General features: G+C 46.9%; 2 protein-coding genes across 8 annotated transcripts; both read right to left on the bottom strand.

Annotated features, from left to right (window-relative positions):
- Positions 1–56: 56 nt before the first annotated feature.
- LOC131109018 (uncharacterized) lies at positions 57–21,713 on the bottom strand. Of its 7 annotated transcripts, XR_009120616.1 has the most exons (9): positions 18,382–19,847; positions 14,231–14,298; positions 13,643–13,723; positions 12,882–13,012; positions 12,480–12,594; positions 1,914–3,960; positions 1,757–1,845; positions 1,025–1,161; positions 57–284 (listed from the first exon to the last, which is right to left on the bottom strand). XR_009120616.1 is itself a non-coding variant. In XM_058060545.1 (8 exons), exons 2-8 carry the CDS (start codon positions 14,273–14,275, stop codon positions 1,078–1,080), a joined length of 2,592 nt encoding a protein of 863 aa, XP_057916528.1. In that variant the 5' UTR covers positions 14,276–14,298; positions 21,632–21,713; the 3' UTR covers positions 815–1,077. The 7 variants fall into 7 exon arrangements, 6 of the variants coding, with proteins under 6 accessions (XP_057916528.1, XP_057916527.1, XP_057916525.1 ...); XM_058060545.1 differs by lacking the exons at positions 57–284; positions 18,382–19,847 and adding an exon at positions 21,632–21,713 and having other exon boundaries at positions 815–1,161; XM_058060544.1 differs by lacking the exons at positions 57–284; positions 18,382–19,847 and adding an exon at positions 19,925–20,201 and having other exon boundaries at positions 815–1,161.
- Positions 7,794–9,626, bottom strand: LOC131109019 (palmdelphin-like). Its single transcript, XM_058060549.1, has 2 exons — positions 9,211–9,626; positions 7,794–8,652 (listed from the first exon to the last, which is right to left on the bottom strand). The coding sequence occupies exons 1-2, from the start codon at positions 9,392–9,394 to the stop codon at positions 7,796–7,798; spliced, it is 1,041 nt and encodes a 346-aa protein (XP_057916532.1). The 5' UTR covers positions 9,395–9,626; the 3' UTR covers positions 7,794–7,795.
- Positions 21,714–22,096: the final 383 nt, after the last annotated feature.

The raw sequence follows: 22,096 nt of genomic DNA on the forward strand, positions 1-22,096 counted from the left end.
TTGCCCCCACCAACATCCACGATACTCCACTTCCTAGTTGCCCCCGCCAACATCCATGATACTCCACTTCCTAGTTGCCCCCGCCAACATCCACGATACTCCACTTCCTAGTTGCCCCCGCCGACATCCATGATACTCCACTTCCTAGTTGCCCCCGCCAACATCCACGATACTCCACTTCCTAGTTGCCCCCGCCAACATCCACGATACTCCACTTCCTAGTCACACCAAGCAACAACATTCATTTGCCCCGCCTCTTTAGCATCGGTCTCTTAAGCTTTATTCTGAAAATACAATCCAAGAAGAAAACAAGACTTGAAAAAAAGCAAAAAGGCATAATGTAACATGTAGTAGTAATGTAGTAGTAATGTAGTAGTAATGCAGTAGTAATGTAGTAAAAAGTTCATAGCAGAATTGTCACCAAAACACAAAGTTGACGTGCAGGCTGTTTTTTTTCTTGAAATATATGGTATCATATCTTATATATACTTTAGCATATCTACATGGCTTACGATGTTTTAGGGATGATGACATGTTTGGACTGCGACCAGGACCAAAGAAAAAGAACTAATACACATCATAAAAACACATCAAAGTCAATCTATTCCAGCGTTTAAGAAAAACATTTGCTCTTACAAAATTAGCAAGTTGCCCCCCCCCCCACATTCTTTGATTTCCCCCCCCCCCCTTATTTGCATTATTTGTTAGCTTAGCTCTATGCAAGGCTCTGGCTTTTGTTCCTTACTGAAAAGTTGATTCCTTGTGTTGGTCAGCGTGTGTGTGTGTGTGTGGGGGGGGGGGGGGGGGGGGGGGGGGGGGCAATAATGCAACGCCACATCTTGCCAGCTTCTTTTTCCACACGTACAAAAGCAAAAGCCTGACGTGTGCCAGTACAGCTTTTTGCAAGATGATATATGAAAGTGAAAGTCTTTTTTGTAAACATTGCACACCCTCCCTCTCTGCCAAACATTTGAACGACGATGCAAACATGAAAGCAATAATCAAACACTGATTGGATAGTCACCACAAACGTGGATGAGCATTGGCAGCGCAGCGTTTAACACCCATGAACATCTCTTAGTCCTTTTTAGTGAACTCGCCCGCCTCCCAGCGCAGAGCCATGGCACTCTTGCGTCTTCCGCCCGTGTAGCCGTCTAAAAACTGACAAAGACAAAGCATTTTGGCCTCTTTTGCAAAACAACAACATGCACAACACACAGGAAATGGGACATATTTGCTGAGTAGGGAAGATGCGGTAGGTGTTGATGTGTTAGCTTAACATAGCAGACGCCTATTCAGCCTCCCAGGTATGCTGGTGATGCTATGGTGTAGCTAAACAGGTGTTGATGTGTTAGCTTAACATAGCAGACGCCTATTCAGCCTCCCAGGTATGCTGGTGATGCTATGGTGTAGCTGAATAGGTGTTGATGTGTTAGCTTAACATACTGTAGCAGGCGCCTATTCAGCCTGTTGTTGCGTCCTTGAATAACGTGCCTGTCCACATCAAATGTCTCTTGATGCTCTTGAATTTGGTCAAAGACGTTTCTAAATAAATGCAAATGGTTTATTTCCTGCTGACGGTGCAGGTTTTGACCAACGGCGTTGAGCAAATGTACCCTCGAAGGGGGGGGGGGGGGGGGGGGGTCTGGCAATATTACATGATGAAGAAAAAGCCGAAAGAAAGAAATAAAGGCAGCATTTCTTCCAAGCCCACAGGGGGGCGCCACAACCTGTTTACCGTGCATTTGGAGCTTACCCGATGATCGCAGGATAAAGCGGAACGATCCATCTTGGCGGTTTTCATCGGCGATGACGGAGAGGACTTGCATTTGACCGGCAGAGCAGCTGAGAAAACGAAAGGTCCATCGGTCAATGCGAGGCGTCGCCATCATATTTGAGACGTGACGGAGTACCTGAATAATCCAAAGACAGCATCCTCCCTTTGGTGTGGAGATGAGCCCTCTCCTTCCTGAGCTCCTCCTCCCTCTGCTTGACCACCCTGATCTCCTCGTCCACCAGAGACATGGTGCTTCTGGAGCGTAACTTGAAAAAGGGGTTGCTGGTGAACATCTTTTCCTGGGGCTCACAGGCCTTGTTGAGGGAGAACTCTGAAGCACTGCGGATTATCAGGTTGGACGTCTCCAGAATGATGAGATTAGAGCCCCCGTCCTCAGGGCACCATTCGGCACAACCGGGGCCGGGGCCCACCTCGCTGCTCGGGTCCAGAACCACAATATTTGTCGGGGATGCTTCGTGTTTCGCCGGCTCCTTTGTGGGCGAGGAGGTGATGATAAACGACGGGGTCAATGGCGTGCTGGCGGATCTTGGGAGACCTGCTGATGGAGTATCTGCTGACCTGCCCATCCTGGACAGACCCCTCTCCTTCCTGAAACTCTCCTCTCTTGCCATGGACAGGCGAATCTCTTTTTCCACCGGCGTTTCCAGGTCTTCGTTGGGAGATCTGTAGCTGGAATCGCCCAAGCCCGAGTCTTCGGAGCACGGGCTGAACTGGGTGAGCGTATACTCCCCGACAAGGGTCAGGTTGTCCAGCTCCTGGGATCTTCTATTGGTTCTCTGGATGTTTCGGACCGGTGTGTACATGCAGCTGTGGCTGCAATGGAAGCTGCTCTGCTTGGTGGCGGGCGCCAACACTTGGTTCTTGGTTTGCTCTTCCATGGCTCGCCACTGCTGACGAGCCAGTTGGAAGTCCACGTGCTCGGTGCTGACGTTCACGCTCTTGGTTTCTTGTATCACGCAGAAGTCTTTGGGCAGTCTCCTCTTGGGATCCGCCGTGGCGGTCTGGGAGAGTAGTCCCTGAGCGCCACCGTCGTCTTTCCCATTTTCATTTTCATCTTCGGAGATTTTGAAGAGACTTTGCGGGCCTAAAGAGATACATTTCACGTCTTGAGATGGGGTGGGTAAGGAAGCAGCATCTGGTTGTTCCAGCAGTTCTTCAACTTGTGGAACGCTAAATTGGACTTCCTCGTAGTGGTCGTCATCTGGTTCGTCAAAGTCAATCACCTCGACCTTCTGTACAAAGAGCTCCTGGGCACTCAGCTGAAGACTGTCCAAGTAGGAGTCGTCATCTTCTTTGTTTATAGAGGAGGAAAATATCGTTCTCCATTTTTCATCCGTCTCACTATCCGACGATGCTGCTGCAACTTCAACCCTCAGACAGTCGGTGACCTCATCGGGGTCAGGGCATGGACACGACTCACTGGAGACGTCGGACAGGACATCTTCTCTCATGTTCTGCACCAGCATCAATTCCTCCGGGATGGGGCTTTCACAAAGGATTTCAGGGTCTTCAGCGTCCCCCTCTGCATCGACTTCCAAATTCTGGAAGCTATCATTAGGATGATAATCCTCATCCGGGAACAGGTGGAGATCTGGGTAACGCTCTGTCTGAGTGTCTTGCTCCTCCTCGGGTTGTTCCTGAGTTTCCTGCAGACCGTCTGGGTTGGAGTGGTCCTGTGGCTCCAGGTGCTCCAAGTCCTCCTCGGGTTCTTCTGCTGTTCCCTGCGTCTTACACTGAGCTTCATTTTCATAAACACTTTCAGCACTGGACAGCGTATCGGACACTGAAGAAGCCATGGACTCGTTCCTTTGGAGCTCCGAGTGTCCTTCTTCAAACGCTGTGGCTTCCTGTTCATCACTGCCATCACGGGTCTCGGGGCTGCCGGTGGCGCTGGTCGGGTCAGTCGAGGATTTGCCAGAACTTGGTTCATCATGGAAACTAGACGGGTCTGTATTCATGCAACCTTCTTCTATGTCCACGTTGAAGCTGATCTCCTTCTCAGGTAAATCAGTCACAGGGACCTCCACCTCCACCTCGGTCCCCGCTGCCAGTTCTGCTGGATCGCTGGTTTCCATGGTGACAAATTCCAACTTGTTATTCTCCGAAGTGCTGAAAGCTTTTAGTTCATGTCCATCTGCTTCTTCCTTCTCTGAAGTAGCTTTCTGAGATAATGCAGAAAAGAAGAGAACAGAGAACGTGGGCGTTTGTAAAGAAGGTGATTCACTACCATTTAGAAATATCCACTTGTCAGGGCCGAATACTCAGCCGTGGCGAGGCAAAGACCCCCTTGAAAGGGCAACGTCTGGCAACGTCTGGCATCGTCGCTATGATGTTCACATGATGACACACATGATCACACACTCCCATTGGTGGCGGCCTTAACATGCACAGAAACGCCACAATATTTGAATGGGTGTCGGTCCAGGCAAAACGTTTCAGATTTCGGAAGTCTCAAACGTGAAACCCCAAACTCAGTCAACAATATCCTTTTGAAATATGGAAATCATCACTTCCTGCCACAGACGCCCATCATGACTGTACACACCAAAGTCTCAAGAACACATGTTCCAAAACGAATTTGTTTCTGACAAAAATTTGGGCTCTCACTTGTCTCACCTCGAGGGGGCGACCAGTGGCGACAGGAAATGACATGAAAAGCGGTGGCAACGGGGATTGTTGCCATGGTCCATTCACGTCAATTATGGAAGACCGACAAGCTTAAGTTGCAAAGCATTGGCACGCCATGTTTGTCCGGCGTCCAAGCCCAAAACAATGTAGAATGACCCCCCCACATCCACACACCCCCCCACATCCACACACCCTTTCCCTAAGAGAGTGAAGATGCTCCTTCAATGCATGAATTTCTCCGCCAGTGCTTGTGCGGCCAGCAGACGAAGACGAGATGGACGCTTGTTTGTGTGTGTGTGGGGGTGTACGATGAGGCGAGAGGAAGGTGCTATTTGCTGTCTATGGAACAAACACGCCGAGGTGATGAAAGCAATGCACAGAGTGAACCCTCGTCCTGCCTGGCACCATGCACTTGGCCATATATTGATCAGCCGCTTCATTTCCATTGATTGTCTATTTCACTGGCACCATGCACCTGGCCATATATTGATCAGCCGCTCCATTTCCATTGATTGTCTGATTCATCTTTTTTCTACTCATCATTATCATCCCACCAGACTGTTTCCCTAATCGTTGATTATTTATCGTTCTTCAGCATTTGAACCCTTCCGCTGTGGTAAGGACGCTGTGTCGCTGTGTGGTGCGTTCATGGAAACTTTTGTCCACCACAACACGTCAAGTCTATGTGAAAATAATGGTCAAGAAATGATTTATGGCATCTTATTATAGTTGGCATTATGGCTTATTATGGCAATGAGGAGATGTCTAGATATTTAAGAATGATGATGATGATGATGATGATGATGATGCTCTCTAACTGCTTGGTAAAGTTTTAGCTGATGTTGTTGCGGGTGTGTGGATGTACATATGTATAGTATATATATATATATATATATATATATATGTATATATGTGCAGTATGTGTGTATTGATACGGGTGTGGTGTGGCGGTTACCATGGCAACACAAATGCAGCATGCTGGGTTGCGGCGCTTTGAAAAGCTGAATATGCCACAAAGATTTGACTGTTTCCAATGGGGAGCTTTGAGTGGCACATGCACGAGCACGTGCGCGTATGCAACACCTCCAAGGACAAGTGCATGCAACAGATCGGTCGCCATGGCAACCATGAGCGGTGACACTTCTCAGCTGCCGCTTGGTCCGCCGCCCACTCGCCAACTCATCGGTGGACGGCGACTGAGGAGTCATCACATCAACATTCTCCATCATTCTTTTCGTCCAAAGCGGCTCCGATGCTAATGCTAGACATGCTACACGCAAAGCACAAGCGCGTCGCAATTCCCAGTCACTCGAAATATCCCGAACGCAGCACAGGACAGTACTGGATGCATGCCTGCGCTTCAAGCATACAGATGTCTACATGAAATAAATACGAACATGCGATGCGATGAAGCGTTCTACACTGGTCACTAGGTGTCGCTCATGTTACCACAGCAGGTTCTGTACAATAAGAGGAATAAGACGAAGGAATGAGTCCAACATTTATGTCTTATATTCTCTGATCGGGTACTACACTGGCTAAGAGGAGTGTAAAGGTGACTATAGGGGTGTTATTCCATGTCTGGAGGGCTCTAATCAAACTGTACTTAGAAGGTGCTAAACTGGTTTTCTACGTTCTAACCACCAAAATATTCCATAAAGAATATTAAGAAGGAATCCTGCTTTGTGGAAATTCACTTATCACGGTGGAGTCTGGAAGCAATAAATGAGGGATTGTATTCTCCATTGTTGGACTGCATGGACCTCTAGTCCACGCAATCATACGTGATCATACGTGATCATACGTGTTAACTCGCTCATGTCATTCCTCATCTGAAGCCTTGGATGTGGTCATCATACCAGCACCGTGGTCAGCAAGGTGATTGCGTTCCTACAGCGTATCTCCAAGTCTAGCAAGCTTCTACGTCCGTTTGTCCTCACTCTCACGCCCGGACGGCGAGGTGCCTTCACGGACACACCAGCATTCCGTGCAGACCAAATGAAAATAAAAGTGCACATGCAAGTTGAATGCCGATGAATCGGACATCCATCAACAAACGGGAGAAAATCCCAAGTGGATCAAGTATAGATCACAATCATACCTCCACAGCAAATATTCCACAGCATGCATCGGCAGACATGGAATCACACATGCTGCCGGGTGCAGACTGCCACACGGAACGCCATCACATCCCATCATCTGCCCCCCCCCCCCCCCATCTGATGCATAAAATCAAGTTTGCAGTGTGTGCGTGTGGCGATGCGCCTACCTGATCAGACCAGCAGGAAAAGGCACAAGAGTCTGCTCTGTTTCTAAGAGCAGTCCACAACTCACACTTCTGCCTGGCTCCTGCAGTCTCTGATTGGACGGGGATGGGAGGAGGGGAAATGAAGCAACCAATACGGGGGCTTCCATTGATGCACGCCAGGAAGTGACGATGACACAAATCCTATTCCACATGCCTCTTTTCATCCCAACACCACCACCGTTCCTGCTCACCAAACATTTGGCCACCCGAATGATATGGCGCCAAGATGCGGCGTGCTAAAACAGGATCTGGCATGCTAAACCAGGATCAACATACGGCGTGCTAAACCAGTATCAAGATACGGCGTGCTAAAATAGGATCCCAAGATACGGCGTGCTAAACCAGTATCGAGATACGGCGTGCTACAACAGGATCCAAGATACGGCGTGCTAAACCAGTATCGAGATACGGCGTGCTACACCAGGATCCAAGATACGGCGTGCTGAACCAGGATGGAGACACGGCGTGCTGAACCAGGATGGAGACACGGCGTGCTAAATGATGTTGACAGGATGTGTGACGCTAACACTAGAAACCCGATAGAAAGACAGCTTTCCATCTTTGGAGAAGGAAACCAGAGTTCCCAGCATCAGCGCCACATCAGCAACATGTCATCCATCCAGGAATGATTTTCTGCATGAAACGGATTCATTGGTCTTCCATGATTTGCTTTGGTTCCTCCAGCTGGTGTTTTGGTGTGAGCTTTGGGAAGGACGACCAAGGACAACAGAGGTTCCAATGTCTGCTTTTATTTCTCCACTGTTTGCCTTCCTGTGTCTTCCTCGGGTCCTTAGACTCCATCCATCATCAAGCCTGGAAAGAAAACCTTTGCACTTGACTTGAAGACGTGCAGGAAGCAAATAATCCCGGCAGCAGGCGATCCGGGTGGATGACGGCAAGGCGGAGGCGGTGAAGAGCTGAGGTGTGAATGCATCATGGAGGTCGTTATGACGACCAGGACCCCAGTCCACTCAAGAGGTCGTCGGCGGTGGCCTCTGGTGAATGATGTTGAAGTGGGAGGGGCTCCGTATCGCCTGTGGACCGACCGCTCACCCGTCCCGTCACGTTCGCGGTCCCGTGTTTTCCTTGTGGGACTTGCGGCTGAACGTCGGCCTGTGGAGACCTGAAGGGTTCCGGTTTGGGCTGACGGACGTTTTCAAGCAGTCTTCAGGCTGGAACACTTTGCTCTTGTATCCCTCAGGATGGTAGGAGAGCAACTCCTCTTTGTCTTCACCATCATCATCATCATCGCTGTTTCCTACAATGACCAGTTCTGCCTGGAAGTCTTCCCCCGGGTCACCCAGGGCGGTCTCATAGCCCATGAAGATCATGGTGACCGGTGTGGAGTCGGCTTCCCGCGGCAGGGTGTTGACCAGCTTTGCTGAGGTAACGTTGTCGAAGCTCTCGGTCAAACGACCGGCTTCAAGCGGTGAAGGTCCACCCCCATCCAAGCCCGCACTGACAGGCTGGAAGGCTTTTGGCTTCTCTTGGGACCTGGCTTGGATTGGGACAAGAACTGTGTGGTTTAGATCTCCAGGTTTGGACTGCTCCACTTCCTCGCCATTGAGGGTCTTGCCATGGATGTTGAGGTCCACATGCTGTCGCTTAGCTTGGGAGATACGCGTCTTTGGTCTTGCAGACGAGTAGACTGGATGGTGGTACTGCACCTCGCTGGGTACCTTCTCATCTGTGGCCTGACGTAGAAGCTCTTCGGCCTGCTCGCTCGTCATGTGAGCATCACCGTCAGCCTGGACTTGGCCTCCGTCGGGGTTGATAGCATATATAGATTTGCGGCCATCGTCGTAGACCTTGAATCCCCTCTGCTTGATGTCTTCTGTGCTGACGGTGGCTGTGGACACCACCTGACATGCCCCCGTCCTCCTATCACGCTCCACACTGATCTCCATTGCAAAGCTAGCTGAAATGCAAAGCAGAGGGGGGGGGGGGGGGGGGGCTTCAGGCTCAAGTGTGGTTAATCCCGGACAGCCGTATAAAAATGATAGGCGAGCGTTAATCTTCATGGATCGTGTCAACACGTCGATATCTTGACTACTGGATGATGCCTCATCACTGGATATTACTATTCCTGTGATTAGTATTACTACAGTTGTACCAGTAGTTGCAAAGCCTGTATCCTGACACACGGTGAAAACTGTCCAGTGGAACCTTGGTCAGCATCGGTAATCCATTCCGGAACGTCCATCTCCAACCAAATCCATTCTTCCAATGATATCCACACAAAAGCTCTCCTGTACTTGTACCATTATCCTGTACTCCAGGAATGACAGGCATACGGTAGTCCAGGTTTGAGGCTACTCATGACTCGTTTTACGTAGTAAAGGACCACACCGCTTCCAGGCTCCATGCTAGCACGATGCTAACAGGGATGTTTTGCGATTAAGAATAGAGTAGGACTCACGTCTATACGCTCCAGATGCTAGCCAAGGTTGCACTGAACGTGACTGTTAGCGGTTACCTAGCTTGGCTGCTCTATCAGGCTTTGGACTTTGTGCTGGAGGCTGCTGTGATGCTAACAGAGCGTCTGGGAGCGCTAAGGAACAAGCTGGGCTTGTATCTGAAAAGAAATCAAATGAACTGCTGAATATGACAACGAAATCAACGAAATCAACGAAATCAACGATATGATAAATCAGCACCATCGTGCTGTTAGTCCTCCAAACAATTATGAACGACAAACATTAGATGATTTAATGAAAATTATTCTATTATTCTAGTCTATTAGATCCAGCAAATGTTATTGTATTACAAATGGCGACTTATGAAATGTCACACGTGTTAACATGAATCAATTAGCATATATTAGCATATATTAGCATAGCTACGGAGAGGGATGGGAAGATAATTACCTTGGTGGGATTCTGCATTGAAGGCCTACATGTCAAAGACACAGATGGTGAATACCAAAGGAATCTCACAATTTAGTAGAAAAAGTCCATCATCAACCATCTTGAGTGGGGAAGCGAGTCAGTGCCGCCTTGACATTCACTTACTTCCCTGAAAGCCACACCCACGGCAAGCACACAGCTAAACGTGCAGCAATTAGTCTTCACACGCCACACACACCATACCCACTATAGCCACCGTATCCACTATACCCACCGTATCCACTATAGCCACTATAGCCACCGTATCCACTATACCCACTATAGCCACCGTATCCACTATAGCCACTGTATCCACTATAGCCACTATAGCCACTGTATCCACTATACCCACTATAGCCACTGTATCCACCATACCCACTATAGCCACCGTATCCACCATACCCACCGTATCCACTATACCCACCGTATCCACCATACCCACTATAGCCACCGTATCCACCATACCCACTATAGCCACCGTATCCACCATACCCACTATAGCCACCGTATCCACTATACCCACTATAGCCACCGTATCCACCATACCCACCGTATCCACTATACCCACCGTATCCACCATACCCACTATAGCCACCGTATCCACCATACCCACTATAGCCACCGTATCCACCATACCCACTATAGCCACCGTATCCACCATACCCACTATAGCCACCGTATCCACTATACCCACCATATCCACTATAGCCACTATACCACCACACTCACCACACCCACATAATGATGCACATCCTGATTGTAATGCCGCACTTCCTGTTTCGAATGATGCACTTCAGGTTCCCGTGTGTTGGTAAACAAAGATTGCGTTGAAGAAACGTGGGGATGGAAATCTAAGTCATATTCCTTCATACAAGTTGGGATATTAATTATTAATTATTAACTAAAATCCATGACGTTCCCATGGTTGACATGACTCAATGCTGCTGACATCGATGACTGCATTTCCTGTCTCTACAACACGGGCTTAGGATGGTAACTCCCATTCAAGCATAACAGGTGGATAGAGTATATAGCGTATATACCGTATATACAGCATGTGTATACCCGTATATACAGCATGTGTATACCCGTATATACAGCATGTGTATACCCGTATATACAGCATGTGTATACCCGTATATACAGCATGTGTATACCCGTATATACAGCATGTGTATACCCGTATATACAGCATGTGTATACCCGTATATACAGCATGTGTATACCCGTATATACAGCATGTGTATACCCGTATATACAGCACACGTGTATACCGTATATACAGCACACGTGTATACCGTGTATACAGCACATGTGTATACCGTGTATACAGCACACGTGTATACGGTATATACAGCACACGTGTATACGGTATATACAGCATACATATGTACATATACTAGGTATCAGATGTCAGTAGAAAAGCTGCTTTAAGTGGTGGTTGCTTCTTGTTGGCAAACACTAAACACCAAGGCCACACATTTCTTTATTCTGCTGTCATCTCAGGTCAGGTATGTCATACATGATATATTTGCATGCTTTATTAATCCACTTTTAGCACATTTACATCCTTTTCTTACATTTGAGGTAGACATGAAATAGTGACTCTCGTTGAGAATAATCAGGTCGAACATGACATATACATACACTGTATATATATACGGAACATGTCAACATGAAATATGAATTCATAGTGGCCCACATACAGCCAGGAATAGCAGCCACCAGAGGGCACTCTAGCCTGGAATGAGATTGACAGTTTGGTGCTTGTCATGTTGATGTGGCCTATTCAGCCTCCCAGGTATGCTGGTGATGCTATGGTGTAGCTAAACAGGTGTTGATGTGTTAGCTTAACATAGTAGACGCCTATTCAGCCTCCCAGGTATGCTGGTGATGCTATGGTGTAGCTAAACAGGTGTTGATGTGTTAGCTTAACATAGCAGACGCCTATTCAGCCTCCCAGGTATGCTGGTGATGCTATGGTGTAGCTAAACAGGTGTTGATGTGTTAGCTTAACATAGCAGACGCCTATTCAGCCTCCCAGGTATGCTGGTGATGCTATGGTGTAGCTGAATAGGTGTTGATGTGTTAGCTTAACATAGCAGACGCCTATTCAGCCTCCCAGGTATGCTGGTGATGCTATGGTGTAGCTAAACAGGTGTTGATGTGTTAGCTTAACATAGTAGACGCCTATTCAGCCTCCCAGGTATGCTGGTGATGCTATGGTGTAGCTAAACAGGTGTTGATGTGTTAGCTTAACATAGCAGACGCCTATTCAGCCTCCCAGGTATGCTGGTGATGCTATGGTGTAGCTAAACAGGTGTTGATGTGTTAGCTTAACATAGCAGACGCCTATTCAGCCTCCCAGGTATGCTGGTGATGCTATGGTGTAGCTGAATAGGTGTTGATGTGTTAGCTTAACATAGCAGACGCCTATTCAGCCTCCCAGGTATGCTGGTGATGCTATGGTGTAGCTAAACAGGTGTTGATGTGTTAGCTTAACATAGCAGACGCCTATTCAGCCTCCCAGGTATGGAGGTGATGCTATGGTGTAGCTGAATAGGTGTTGATGTGTTAGCTTAACATAGCAGACGCCTATTCAGCCTCCCAGGTATGGAGGTGATGCTATGGTGTACCTGAATAGGCGTTGATGAGTATCACCTGTTAACCTGTTGTTGTGTGAGCTACGGTGAGATATTAATATTACATATCTGGCCTTTCTGCATTAAACGTCTCGTGTTGGTGTTGAATTTGACCAAAGACAATTCTAAATGTGCTTTTTTTCTTCTTCTTTCTTTAGGATGTTTAGCAGAAAGGTTTGATTGAGGAAAGCAAGCAATGACATGTTGTTTCACCCTACCTTGATGATGTCCTCAGCAGTCCTCTCCACTTCTTTCAGTCGCTTCAGAACAAATTCCTCATTGGCTGAGATGTTGAGCTCCTCCATTTCTAAGGCCCCAATTTCCTTTTCTATCCTATCAAAATAAAGCAGCAGGCAAAAAACATATTATTCTATCCGCTTTGCTTCTTGACAACTTCCTCCCCCATCGACCGTCTTTATGCTCATTCTAAAACCTGGATCAGCGGGGAGTCAGTAGTCGGGGATCAAGATTTCATGTGGCCAGGATGGACGGATGGAAAGTCCCCACCATCCATTCCTGAGTTCTAATGTTTGACATTGTGTACACCACATGAAATGTATTTTCCGTTCCCATTCAGGCGAGGACAAGGCCTGGGTTGATGAACGCGGGGCCGTACCAACCTGTCGATGTTGGTCTGCAGATGATCACTTTGTTGCTGTTCATCCTGGGCCTGAAGCCTCATGGCCTCCTGCTCCTCCCCTGACTGCTGGCTCAAACCATCCATCAGCCATTGCTCCCTGAGGGTCTTCTTCTGTTCATTGAGCACACATGGAAGAGGACATTACACCTGGAGGAAGCGCCACTACCTTAGGAGACATACAGTAGGCTGGTAGGAAGGCTCCGTGCTCCTGTCCATATGATGATGTACACCATGTTTTTTTGCTCATCTCAACTCCGAGGCCACATAAGAAGCTTGGAGTCGGTGTCATGCCAGGCAGCCTGCGATGATGTTTGCGTCCAGCAGATGTCGCCAAAGCGGCACAAGTCGGTGGAAGCAGATGAAGTGCTGACGTGTGTTGACACTAGAGATTGCTAAGTGAGCGACCATATTCTCCAAGATGTATTCAATGTCCATCCACAGTCACTGACATGGCGCCAGGAAGGCAGCCACCAGAGGGCGCTCTAGGCTTGTGATGTGGAATGAGATTGGTACTAAGGCGTGAATGAAAGCCATATCAACCTCACTGCTGCTGTTCAATATGGTTTTTCCTCTCTATGGAAGGACGGCAGGGACAAGCACCTTCCTACTAAGGCATGCTTCCGCCCCTTCAGGACGAATAATGTTTAATAGCGGTCAATGGAGACATATTCTGGTCTGGCATGGTTAGCATGTAGCGCTACGGTGTCGTCCCACTGGCCTTCTCAGCCTTGTAACGCTTACCTTTATGTACTGCAGTTTGAGTTTTTCTTCCTCTATCTGTCTTCTCTTCTTGGCAATGTCCTCCTGGATCCTCCTCTTGTCCTGTGGAGCAAAGACAAACGTGTCCTTGACAAGGAGGAGGCATCCAGCAACAAAGCGCCTGTTTTTCACTTATAGGGTGTGTACCGCTTTCGGGTGTTGGTGGGATAACGCCGCCTGAAATTAGCCCTCAGATCCTGGATCAGTGAGGCACTAAGCGGCGGTGAAATGAGGGATCTTTAATTACGTCTGCTGGTCTTCCTAGACCCGCCTGACACTGGTTTGCTTTGCTTTCGTTTATTGGGGACGTACAGGAGGAGCTAGAAGCCCCATCATCTGCTAATACATTTCTTCACTTCCTGTATTCGACACGTACCACTGAGCTAATGTGATGATGCAATGATGGAGATGTAGAACTATGTGTTTGGGTAGATTGCTGTATCATTGAATGGGGACCTATGAATGGAGGTACTATGTTACTATGTCGTAGTACTCTGCTGTTGTAGAAGCTGGATTCATCTGCACGGTGGCGGCGCTACAAAGAATAGACCTGACTCAGCAGGACTTTACCGTGATGGCCTGGAGGCGTTCCTTCAGCAGGTCGGCTTCTTCCATGCTGGCCTTCCAAACCGTAGTACCTGCAAGATACGTGCCGTTCACATCTCTCATGGGGGAAATGATCTCAAACAGAATACACGCCTCAGCATCACCATCCCGTAAATACTGCTAGCATCGCTCCCCCGACACTGTCGCCCCACAAACCAGTCCCCGTGCTGAACTTCTGAATTCTATCTTACTGGGATGTACGGGAAGTCTGCATCGACAAGAACAATAACCCCAACTAGAACCATTCTATCCAAAACTACAGCAAGAAGAAGAAATAACCATTCCATCCTGGACACAAAGAAGAAATGAGGGACGCCAATGGGTCTGGTTCTACCCAGAAATACAGGAGTTACCGAGGACCTCATCAGGACCTCATGAGTTAAGTAGTTACTGCAGAACCAATGAAGTAAGAGTGTGTTTGAGTGGTAAGAGTGAGAGTGGTTAATGAGGACCTGATCAGGAACTAATGAGGACCTAATCAGGAACTAATGAGGACCTGATCAGGAACTAATGAGGACCTGATCAGGAACTAATGAGGACCTAATCAGGAACTAATGAGGACCTGATCAGGAACTAATGAGGACCTAATGAGTTAAGTAGTTACTGCGGAACTAATGAAGAACCAACAAGGAGGTCATGAAGAAGTCAGTTTCCATGAAGAAGTCAGGTGTGTACCTGGTGGCCAGGTGTGGCCAGGTGTGGCCAGGTGTGGCCAGGTGTGGCCAGGTGTTGCCAGGTGTTGCCAGCTAATGTAGTGAAAGAGCGAATGCAGATCACCCAGGACGACACATGTTGTCAAGCGCGTCCATGATGATGATGATGATGATGATGATGATGATGGTGGTGGTGGTGGTGGTGTGCACGTACAGCAGGTACAGTGCAGCCCGTGTGGAGCGGATGTGGTGATGTAACAAGGCAACCTTACAGAGACCAACGTTGCTAAGTAAATAGCAACTTTAGCACCTGCTGGATCATCATCACCTTCACAAGCTGACATCATTTTCATCCACATCTTTATGATGTTTATGATGATTGCGTTACACTGGACCTGTAGGACTCGATGGAAGGTGACTCTGAAGCCTCCCCAGATGCTAGCTCCAGCAGCCCTCACGTAGCTCGACTTTGGATGCATGGCTAGGAAGCTGCTAGCTAGGTGGCTCGGAGGAATGAAAAAGGAATGAAAGGCAGTTGGCAAGGAAAGGTCATCCTGCTGCTTTGCTCTCCACCTGTTCACACCAGGGCGGTTTGATCCCTGCTGCTAAAAATAGCATGGAGCTCCTGATGGTCTACGCTGACAATGACACCATGGAAGACTCCGTCTAAATCCGTCATACTCCCACTCGCACGCTTCCTTGCTCACTGCTAAAGGCAACCCGGATCCGCACTACATGATGCCGAGCCACACCTAGACTGGATCGTCCATCAAAGTACACCTCACGTACACGTACAGCGTACATACAGTATACAGATACAGATACAGTAAGTACACTATGTACACCCCATATACTGTACATAACAGGTATGTATAGTATAGATACAGTAAGTAGAGTATGTATAGTATAGATACAGTAAGTAGAGTATGTATACCCCACATACTATACATATCAGGCACGTATAGTATAGATACAGTAAGTAGAGTATGTATAGTATAGATAGAGTAAGTAGAGTATGTATACCCCACATACTATACATATCAGGCACGTATAGTATAGATACAGTAAGTAGAGTATGTATAGTATAGATACAGTAAGTAGAGTATGTATACCCCACATACTATACATATCAGGCACGTATAGTATAGATAGAGTAAGTAGAGTATGTATAGTATAGATACAGTAAGTAGAGTGTGTATAGTAAAGATACAATAAGTAGAGTATGTATACCCCACATACTATACATATCAGGCACGTATAGTATAGATAGAGTAAGTAGAGTATGTATACCCCACATACTATACATATCAGGCACGTATAGTATAGATACAGTAAGTAGAGTATGTATAGTATAGATACAGTAAGTAGAGTATGTATAGTATAGATAGAGTAAGTAGAGTATGTATACCCCACATACTATACATATCAGGCACGTATAGTATAGATACAGTAAGTAGAGTATGTATAGTATAGATACAGTAAGTAGAGTATGTATAGTATAGATAGAGTAAGTAGAGTATGTATACCCCACATACTATACATATCAGGCACGTATAGTAAAGATCCCGCACACGCATAAAGACGTTCATTTGTCATACGTGTTGTAGCAGAGTATTGTTGTGTTGACTAATATGACTCCCCAATACTACATACCTCGTAAAGGGATGGAGTCCTGCTGATATCAGGTATGGCATCCGTATCATACTGAAGAGAAAAAGGTGCATCAGGACACCCCCCCAACCCCCCCCCACCCGTGACCCCTAGCAGACTTCCTTGTCTGCTCCCTCGTGTCTAATCCCTGCTTTCCCTCCTTAATCTGATCTGGGATGGATTAACTTCTCACTGACAACTGGAAAGCACTCGTCACCCGTACTAGTACTAGTCATATTCTACCAGCTTCCTTTCGTACGTCCATGCAGGAAACATAGTACTAGTCATATTCTACCAGCTTCCTTTCGTATGTCCATGCAGGAAACATGGTACTAGTCATATTCTACCAGCTTCCTTTCGTACGTCCATGCAGGAAACATAGTACTAGTCATATTCTACCAGCTTCCTTTCGTACGTCCATGCAGGAAACATAGTACTAGTCATATTCTACCAGCTTCCTTTCGTACGTCCATGCAGGAAACATAGTACTAGTCATATTCTACCAGCTTCCTTTCGTACGTCCATGCAGGAAACATAGTACTAGTCATATTCTACCAGCTTCCTTTCACATGTCCATGCAGGAAACATAGTACTAGTCATATTCTACCAGCTTCCTTTCGTACGTCCATGCAGGAAACATAGTACTAGTCATATTCTACCAGCTTCCTTTCGTACGTCCATGCAGGAAGCATATGAAGAAGAATAGAAGAGTAACATGACAGGCTAGCCAAGTATTACAGTCGTGATATGGGTTTATTTGGGGAGGCCATGTCCTGGCATAGTAATTGACAGTCACATGACAGTCACATGACAGTCACATGACCAGCATTCCTAAATGTTGAGGTATGAAGGTGTACAGGACACATAGTACCGTATTACCCTATGAAGCTGTACAGGACACATAGTACTGTATTACCCTATGAAGCTGTACAGGACACATAGTACTGTATTACCCTATGAAGCTGTACAGGACACATAGTACCGTATTACCCTATGAAGGTGTACAGGACACATAGTACCGTATTACCCTATGAAGCTGTACAGGACACATAGTACTGTATTACCCTATGAAGCTGTACAGGACACATAGTACTGTATTACCCTATGAAGCTGTACAGGACACATAGTACCGTATTACCCTATGAAGCTGTACAGGACACATAGTACCGTATTACCCTATGAAGCTGTACAGGACACATAGTACTGTATTACCCTATGAAGCTGTACAGGACACATAGTACCGTATTACCCTATGAAGCTGTACAGGACACATAGTACCGTATTACCCTATGAAGGTGTACAGGACACATAGTACTGTATTACCCTATGAAGCTGTACAGGACACATAGTACCGTATTACCCTATGAAGCTGTACAGGACACATAGTACCGTATTACCCTATGAAGCTGTACAGGACACATAGTACTGTATTACCCTATGAAGCTGTACAGGACACATAGTACCGTATTACCCTATGAAGCTGTACAGGACACATAGTACTGTATTACCCTATGAAGCTGTACAGGACACATAGTACCGTATTACCCTATGAAGCTGTACAGGACACAGTACCGTATTACCCTATGAAGCTGTACAGGACACATAGTACTGTATTACCCTATGTAGGAAGTGCTGCATAGAGCGCATTCAGGATTCTACTGTTTGCCCTTCCAGCCAATACAAATGTAGCTGGGGGTGACCCAGGGCCCCCGGGCCGCACATTGGAGACAGACATGATGTACGTGATGAAAGTGTCACGTATGCAGTCAGACGTACTGTAGTAATCGATGTAGTAATCAACCATTGACTTACCCGGCCTTTGATTGGACGATGGCAGATCAACAAAAACTCTTCCTCAATATCCGCCGTGAACGCGATGCACTACATGACGACACACACTACACACTACACACTACACACTCTATGCTCTATTATCTATGCTCTATGATCTATTATCTATGCTCTATGATCTATTATCTATGCTCTATTATCTATGCTCTATGCTCTATGCCTGCACCTTACACACTGGCCAACATTCATAGGAACACTCCAACACCTCCACACCTCTCTCTACCCAACTGTCTCTCTCTCTCTCTCTCTCTCTCTCTCTACCCAACTGTCTCTCTCTCTCTCTCTCTCTCTCTACCCAACTCTCTCTCTCTCTCTCTCTCTCTCTACCCAACTCCATCTCTCGCTCTCTCTGCCGCTGTGTGGCTAGCACTGCCCCGTCTCTCTACCAGTAGAAGTCATGTGTATGTACCACTACCCTGTCCTATGATAGTATGATAGTCTTGTACCACATACTGTGGTACTTTAGTACAAGGTGTGTATCCTGCTCACGGTAAAACGGGAGCGGACCTCGAGTGTGATGATAAATATTATTTAATTGTGTAACAGCAACACACCAACACACAGATGATGGATTTGTGTTGCCATGGCAACATCACCCACACACATTTACAGCAGCCGGAGGAGGAGGAGGAGGAGGAGGAGGAAGTCTTTCGCCATCACAATGATAACTTCTCCTGGATTTTCTATCCATCTATCTGTCCATCTAGTATCTTTCTATTTATGAAATAAAGATCTTGCTCAGAGTGGCCGGACAACCAGAATGAAGCCAAGAGCGCAGCCACGACTCAGATCTGAGAGGTCACAAAAGACCCCACAACAACAAAGCAGTGCAGGCCTCACTTGCCTCAGTTAGGGTCAGTGTTCATGGCTCCACCATGAGAACGTTCCAAGACCAAGAGCACTGGCAGGTCAAGTTGATCCATGTAGTCCTTAACCACTACATAGCCTCCGAGGGCTGACTAGCTTAGGAAGCAGTTCCTTAGGCATCCTAGTAAGGAGTCCTGTTGGACTAACTGCTGGCTTTTCTAACTACACTTTGGAAGAGCAGAAAGCAGCACATTACAGTCATTTCCCAGCCAGACCAGAGCAGACTGGAGCAGACTGGAGCAGACTGGAGTAGACTAGGCTGGACTAGGCTGGACTAGGCTGGACTAGGCCGGACTCGAGTAGAGGATTATGTTGGGTAGGATAGATTGATGATTCATGAACGTTCTTGTTTGGAAATGTATGAGGAAGGCAAAGTTGAAATGAGAGGCATCCATGTAGTTGCTGTGGTACAAGTCATCATCATCATCATCATCATCATCTCTACAGCAGCCCCATGAAGAAAGAAGGGACTCCTGTTTCCATGGAAACTGCTGAAGCAGCTGCCCCAGTAAAACTAAAAATACAACACCAACACCAAACCACAGCATCATTTTTTCATCCCTTTGATTTTCTACCAGAAGTCTTCCACGTTAAAAACTACTGCTCAGATCCCCCGTCTGAAAGCAAGTTCACTCACCGACACACCAGCACTTCTGCTCACCCACGGAGATCCAGCAGCCACCAATGAATGAAAGACAGCAAGTATCAGCAGGCACCGTGACCCCCACGCACCAAATGAGTGGCGTCCCTTTAAGAAAGTCCTCCTAATCTCAACTCATGACGAGCAGAACTCCTGTGCACCACCATGGACAAGACCAAAGAGCTGACCTCAGGACAGGCTTGCAGACCCGCACATGGAAGAACATGAAGGAGAAGCTGGGCGAGAACGAGAGCGCTAGCGTTGCAATCGCTGATCAGTGGAAGGAATGTGAAAGGGAGGGAGCTAACCGCAGTGACAAGGGAGGAGCTGCTCCATGATGTCAAGGGAGTTGGGAGCACATTCGGCATTAGTAAGGGTCATCCACTTTGCCGTCGTGGATGGAGATCCCGCAGTGCCTGCGAGGTCCCCCTGCAAGTACACGCCCGTCTGGAACGCCTCACACAAGGCTCCATGTGCTCACCTGAGATGATGCACGCATGGAGTGGACTCCGGGGAGAAAGGGTGAAGGGAGTCCAACAACAGCACCCCCACTGCCAAACATTCTGGGACATTCTTTGGGACGTTTGCAACCCTGGTGAGCAACCTAAACAAACATCTGACCTCTGTGCTTTCCAACACCACCGCCTACTGATTGTTCTCCTGTCCATGAAAATAGAGCCACCTTCAACATCACCTCGTGTCTTGTCAAGATGTACTGTATGTCCCCCACTCTACAGTCGACATAGGAACACCATACAGCACGGATGCCGTTCCACATGCCATGGAATGCATTTACTTCATCGTGGCAAATGCAAACACAAGAAGAAGAAGAACATGATGGAGGATTGGAAACACTTCCCTCTGCTGGCATATGGACACACCCTTTGCCCGACCTGTGACGATGCCAATGCCGTCCATCTGCACAGGGACTAAATACTATCGTGTCGTGACAAAACAGATGACTCTTTTGTGCGGAGTGGATGATTTATCGTTGGAACCATTGGCGGACATCGTCGAGTTCCTCCTGAAAATGTCCTGAAAAAGACCACTTCTGCACTCTGAAGGCACATTTCTTCAGCTAATTATTTGGAAGACAGCAGCTCTCTCACTGAGAGAGGAGACAGTTGCTATGGCAACTTGTGTACGAAAATACAGAGTCAAAGTTCTTGGTGTTCCCATTCCCATGCAAATGACACAAGTATCCCTCAAGCACATATTCTCATAGTTTTATCAAATCAAATCAAAACTCATTTCATCAAATACTTGGCTTCTATAGTTACATTTCTATTCTATTTCTATTGCGTTTGGTTATTTTTCAACACATAGGACATAAACTACTTTCCACTTGATATGACACTGCCGCATTTGATCACATACATGTTGATGTATGTGATCATATTAATATGAGGCATAATATTGTTTCATGGAACTTGTCATCGCATGACAATGACTCAAATGTTTGTTTTTCTAACCAGGTTTCCGATAACAATTTTTACAATCTTTTTCAGTTCACTCATCCTATGTCAGGTTCCGATGATCGACAATTTGGGAATGAACCCTCCTCCTGAGCCCAGAAGCCCCCGGAACAAAAGTCGGCTGCAAGCGCGGCAAAAACGATTTTCGTAAAATTCAAGCCCCAAGCACTTGAAAACGGGTGTAAAGCGGAATAAAAATGAGCATTAACGATGACCAATCTTGTCTTACATCTGCTGTTTTCTCATCATAGCGTTGGTTCAAATAAATCAATGAACGTCGGGTCATTGTTTGGTGTTACAACGAAATGATTCCCACCACAAACAATGACGTCTACACTTTTCTTCCTTAAAATCTATTTCACATGTGGAGGCGGGATCTGCTTTGTAACGACATGTCAATCATTGTCAATGTCAATCATTGAGCGATACAGCGATCCATACGAACACCTTTAGTCGAAATATCAACATTCAACATGCAACATTTGTGACTAAATGTTGTATTTAGTGTCTAACATTACTCACACGCGTCCACGTAACATCTTAAACATCTTATTTTAGAACTTTGTTCATCGTTGCTCGGTTTCCAAAGAGGTCCCGTCAGAGGTTCGGTTGACCAGCACACAGGACATTAGAAAAGCAACATGGATGACTGATACGTTTCATTTTTAACACTCAGGACTAAACTAAAGGTGTC

The sequence above is a fragment of the Doryrhamphus excisus genome, chromosome 21 (genome assembly GCF_030265055.1).
Source record: "Doryrhamphus excisus isolate RoL2022-K1 chromosome 21, RoL_Dexc_1.0, whole genome shotgun sequence".
NCBI classification, from domain to species: domain Eukaryota; kingdom Metazoa; phylum Chordata; class Actinopteri; order Syngnathiformes; family Syngnathidae; genus Doryrhamphus; species Doryrhamphus excisus.

Bases quoted from the DNA above. Each gene is read 5' to 3' on its own strand.
- LOC131109018 (XM_058060545.1), bottom strand. From the start codon at position 14,275: ATGGAAGAAGCCGACCTGCTGAAGGAACGCCTCCAGGCCATCACG. The intron at 12,595-12,881 runs GTTGGTACGGCC...TTATTTTGATAG, and splicing joins CTGCAGACCAACATCGACAG to GATAGAAAAGGAAATTGGGG. The intron at 1,162-1,756 runs GTAAGCTCCAAA...TGTCTTTGTCAG, and splicing joins CTTTATCCTGCGATCATCGG to TTTTTAGACGGCTACACGGG.
- LOC131109019 (XM_058060549.1), bottom strand. From the start codon at position 9,394: ATGGTGCTGATTTATCATATCGTTGATTTCGTTGATTTCGTTGATTTC. The intron at 8,653-9,210 runs GTAACCGCTAAC...TTTGCATTTCAG, and splicing joins TGATAGAGCAGCCAAGCTAG to CTAGCTTTGCAATGGAGATC.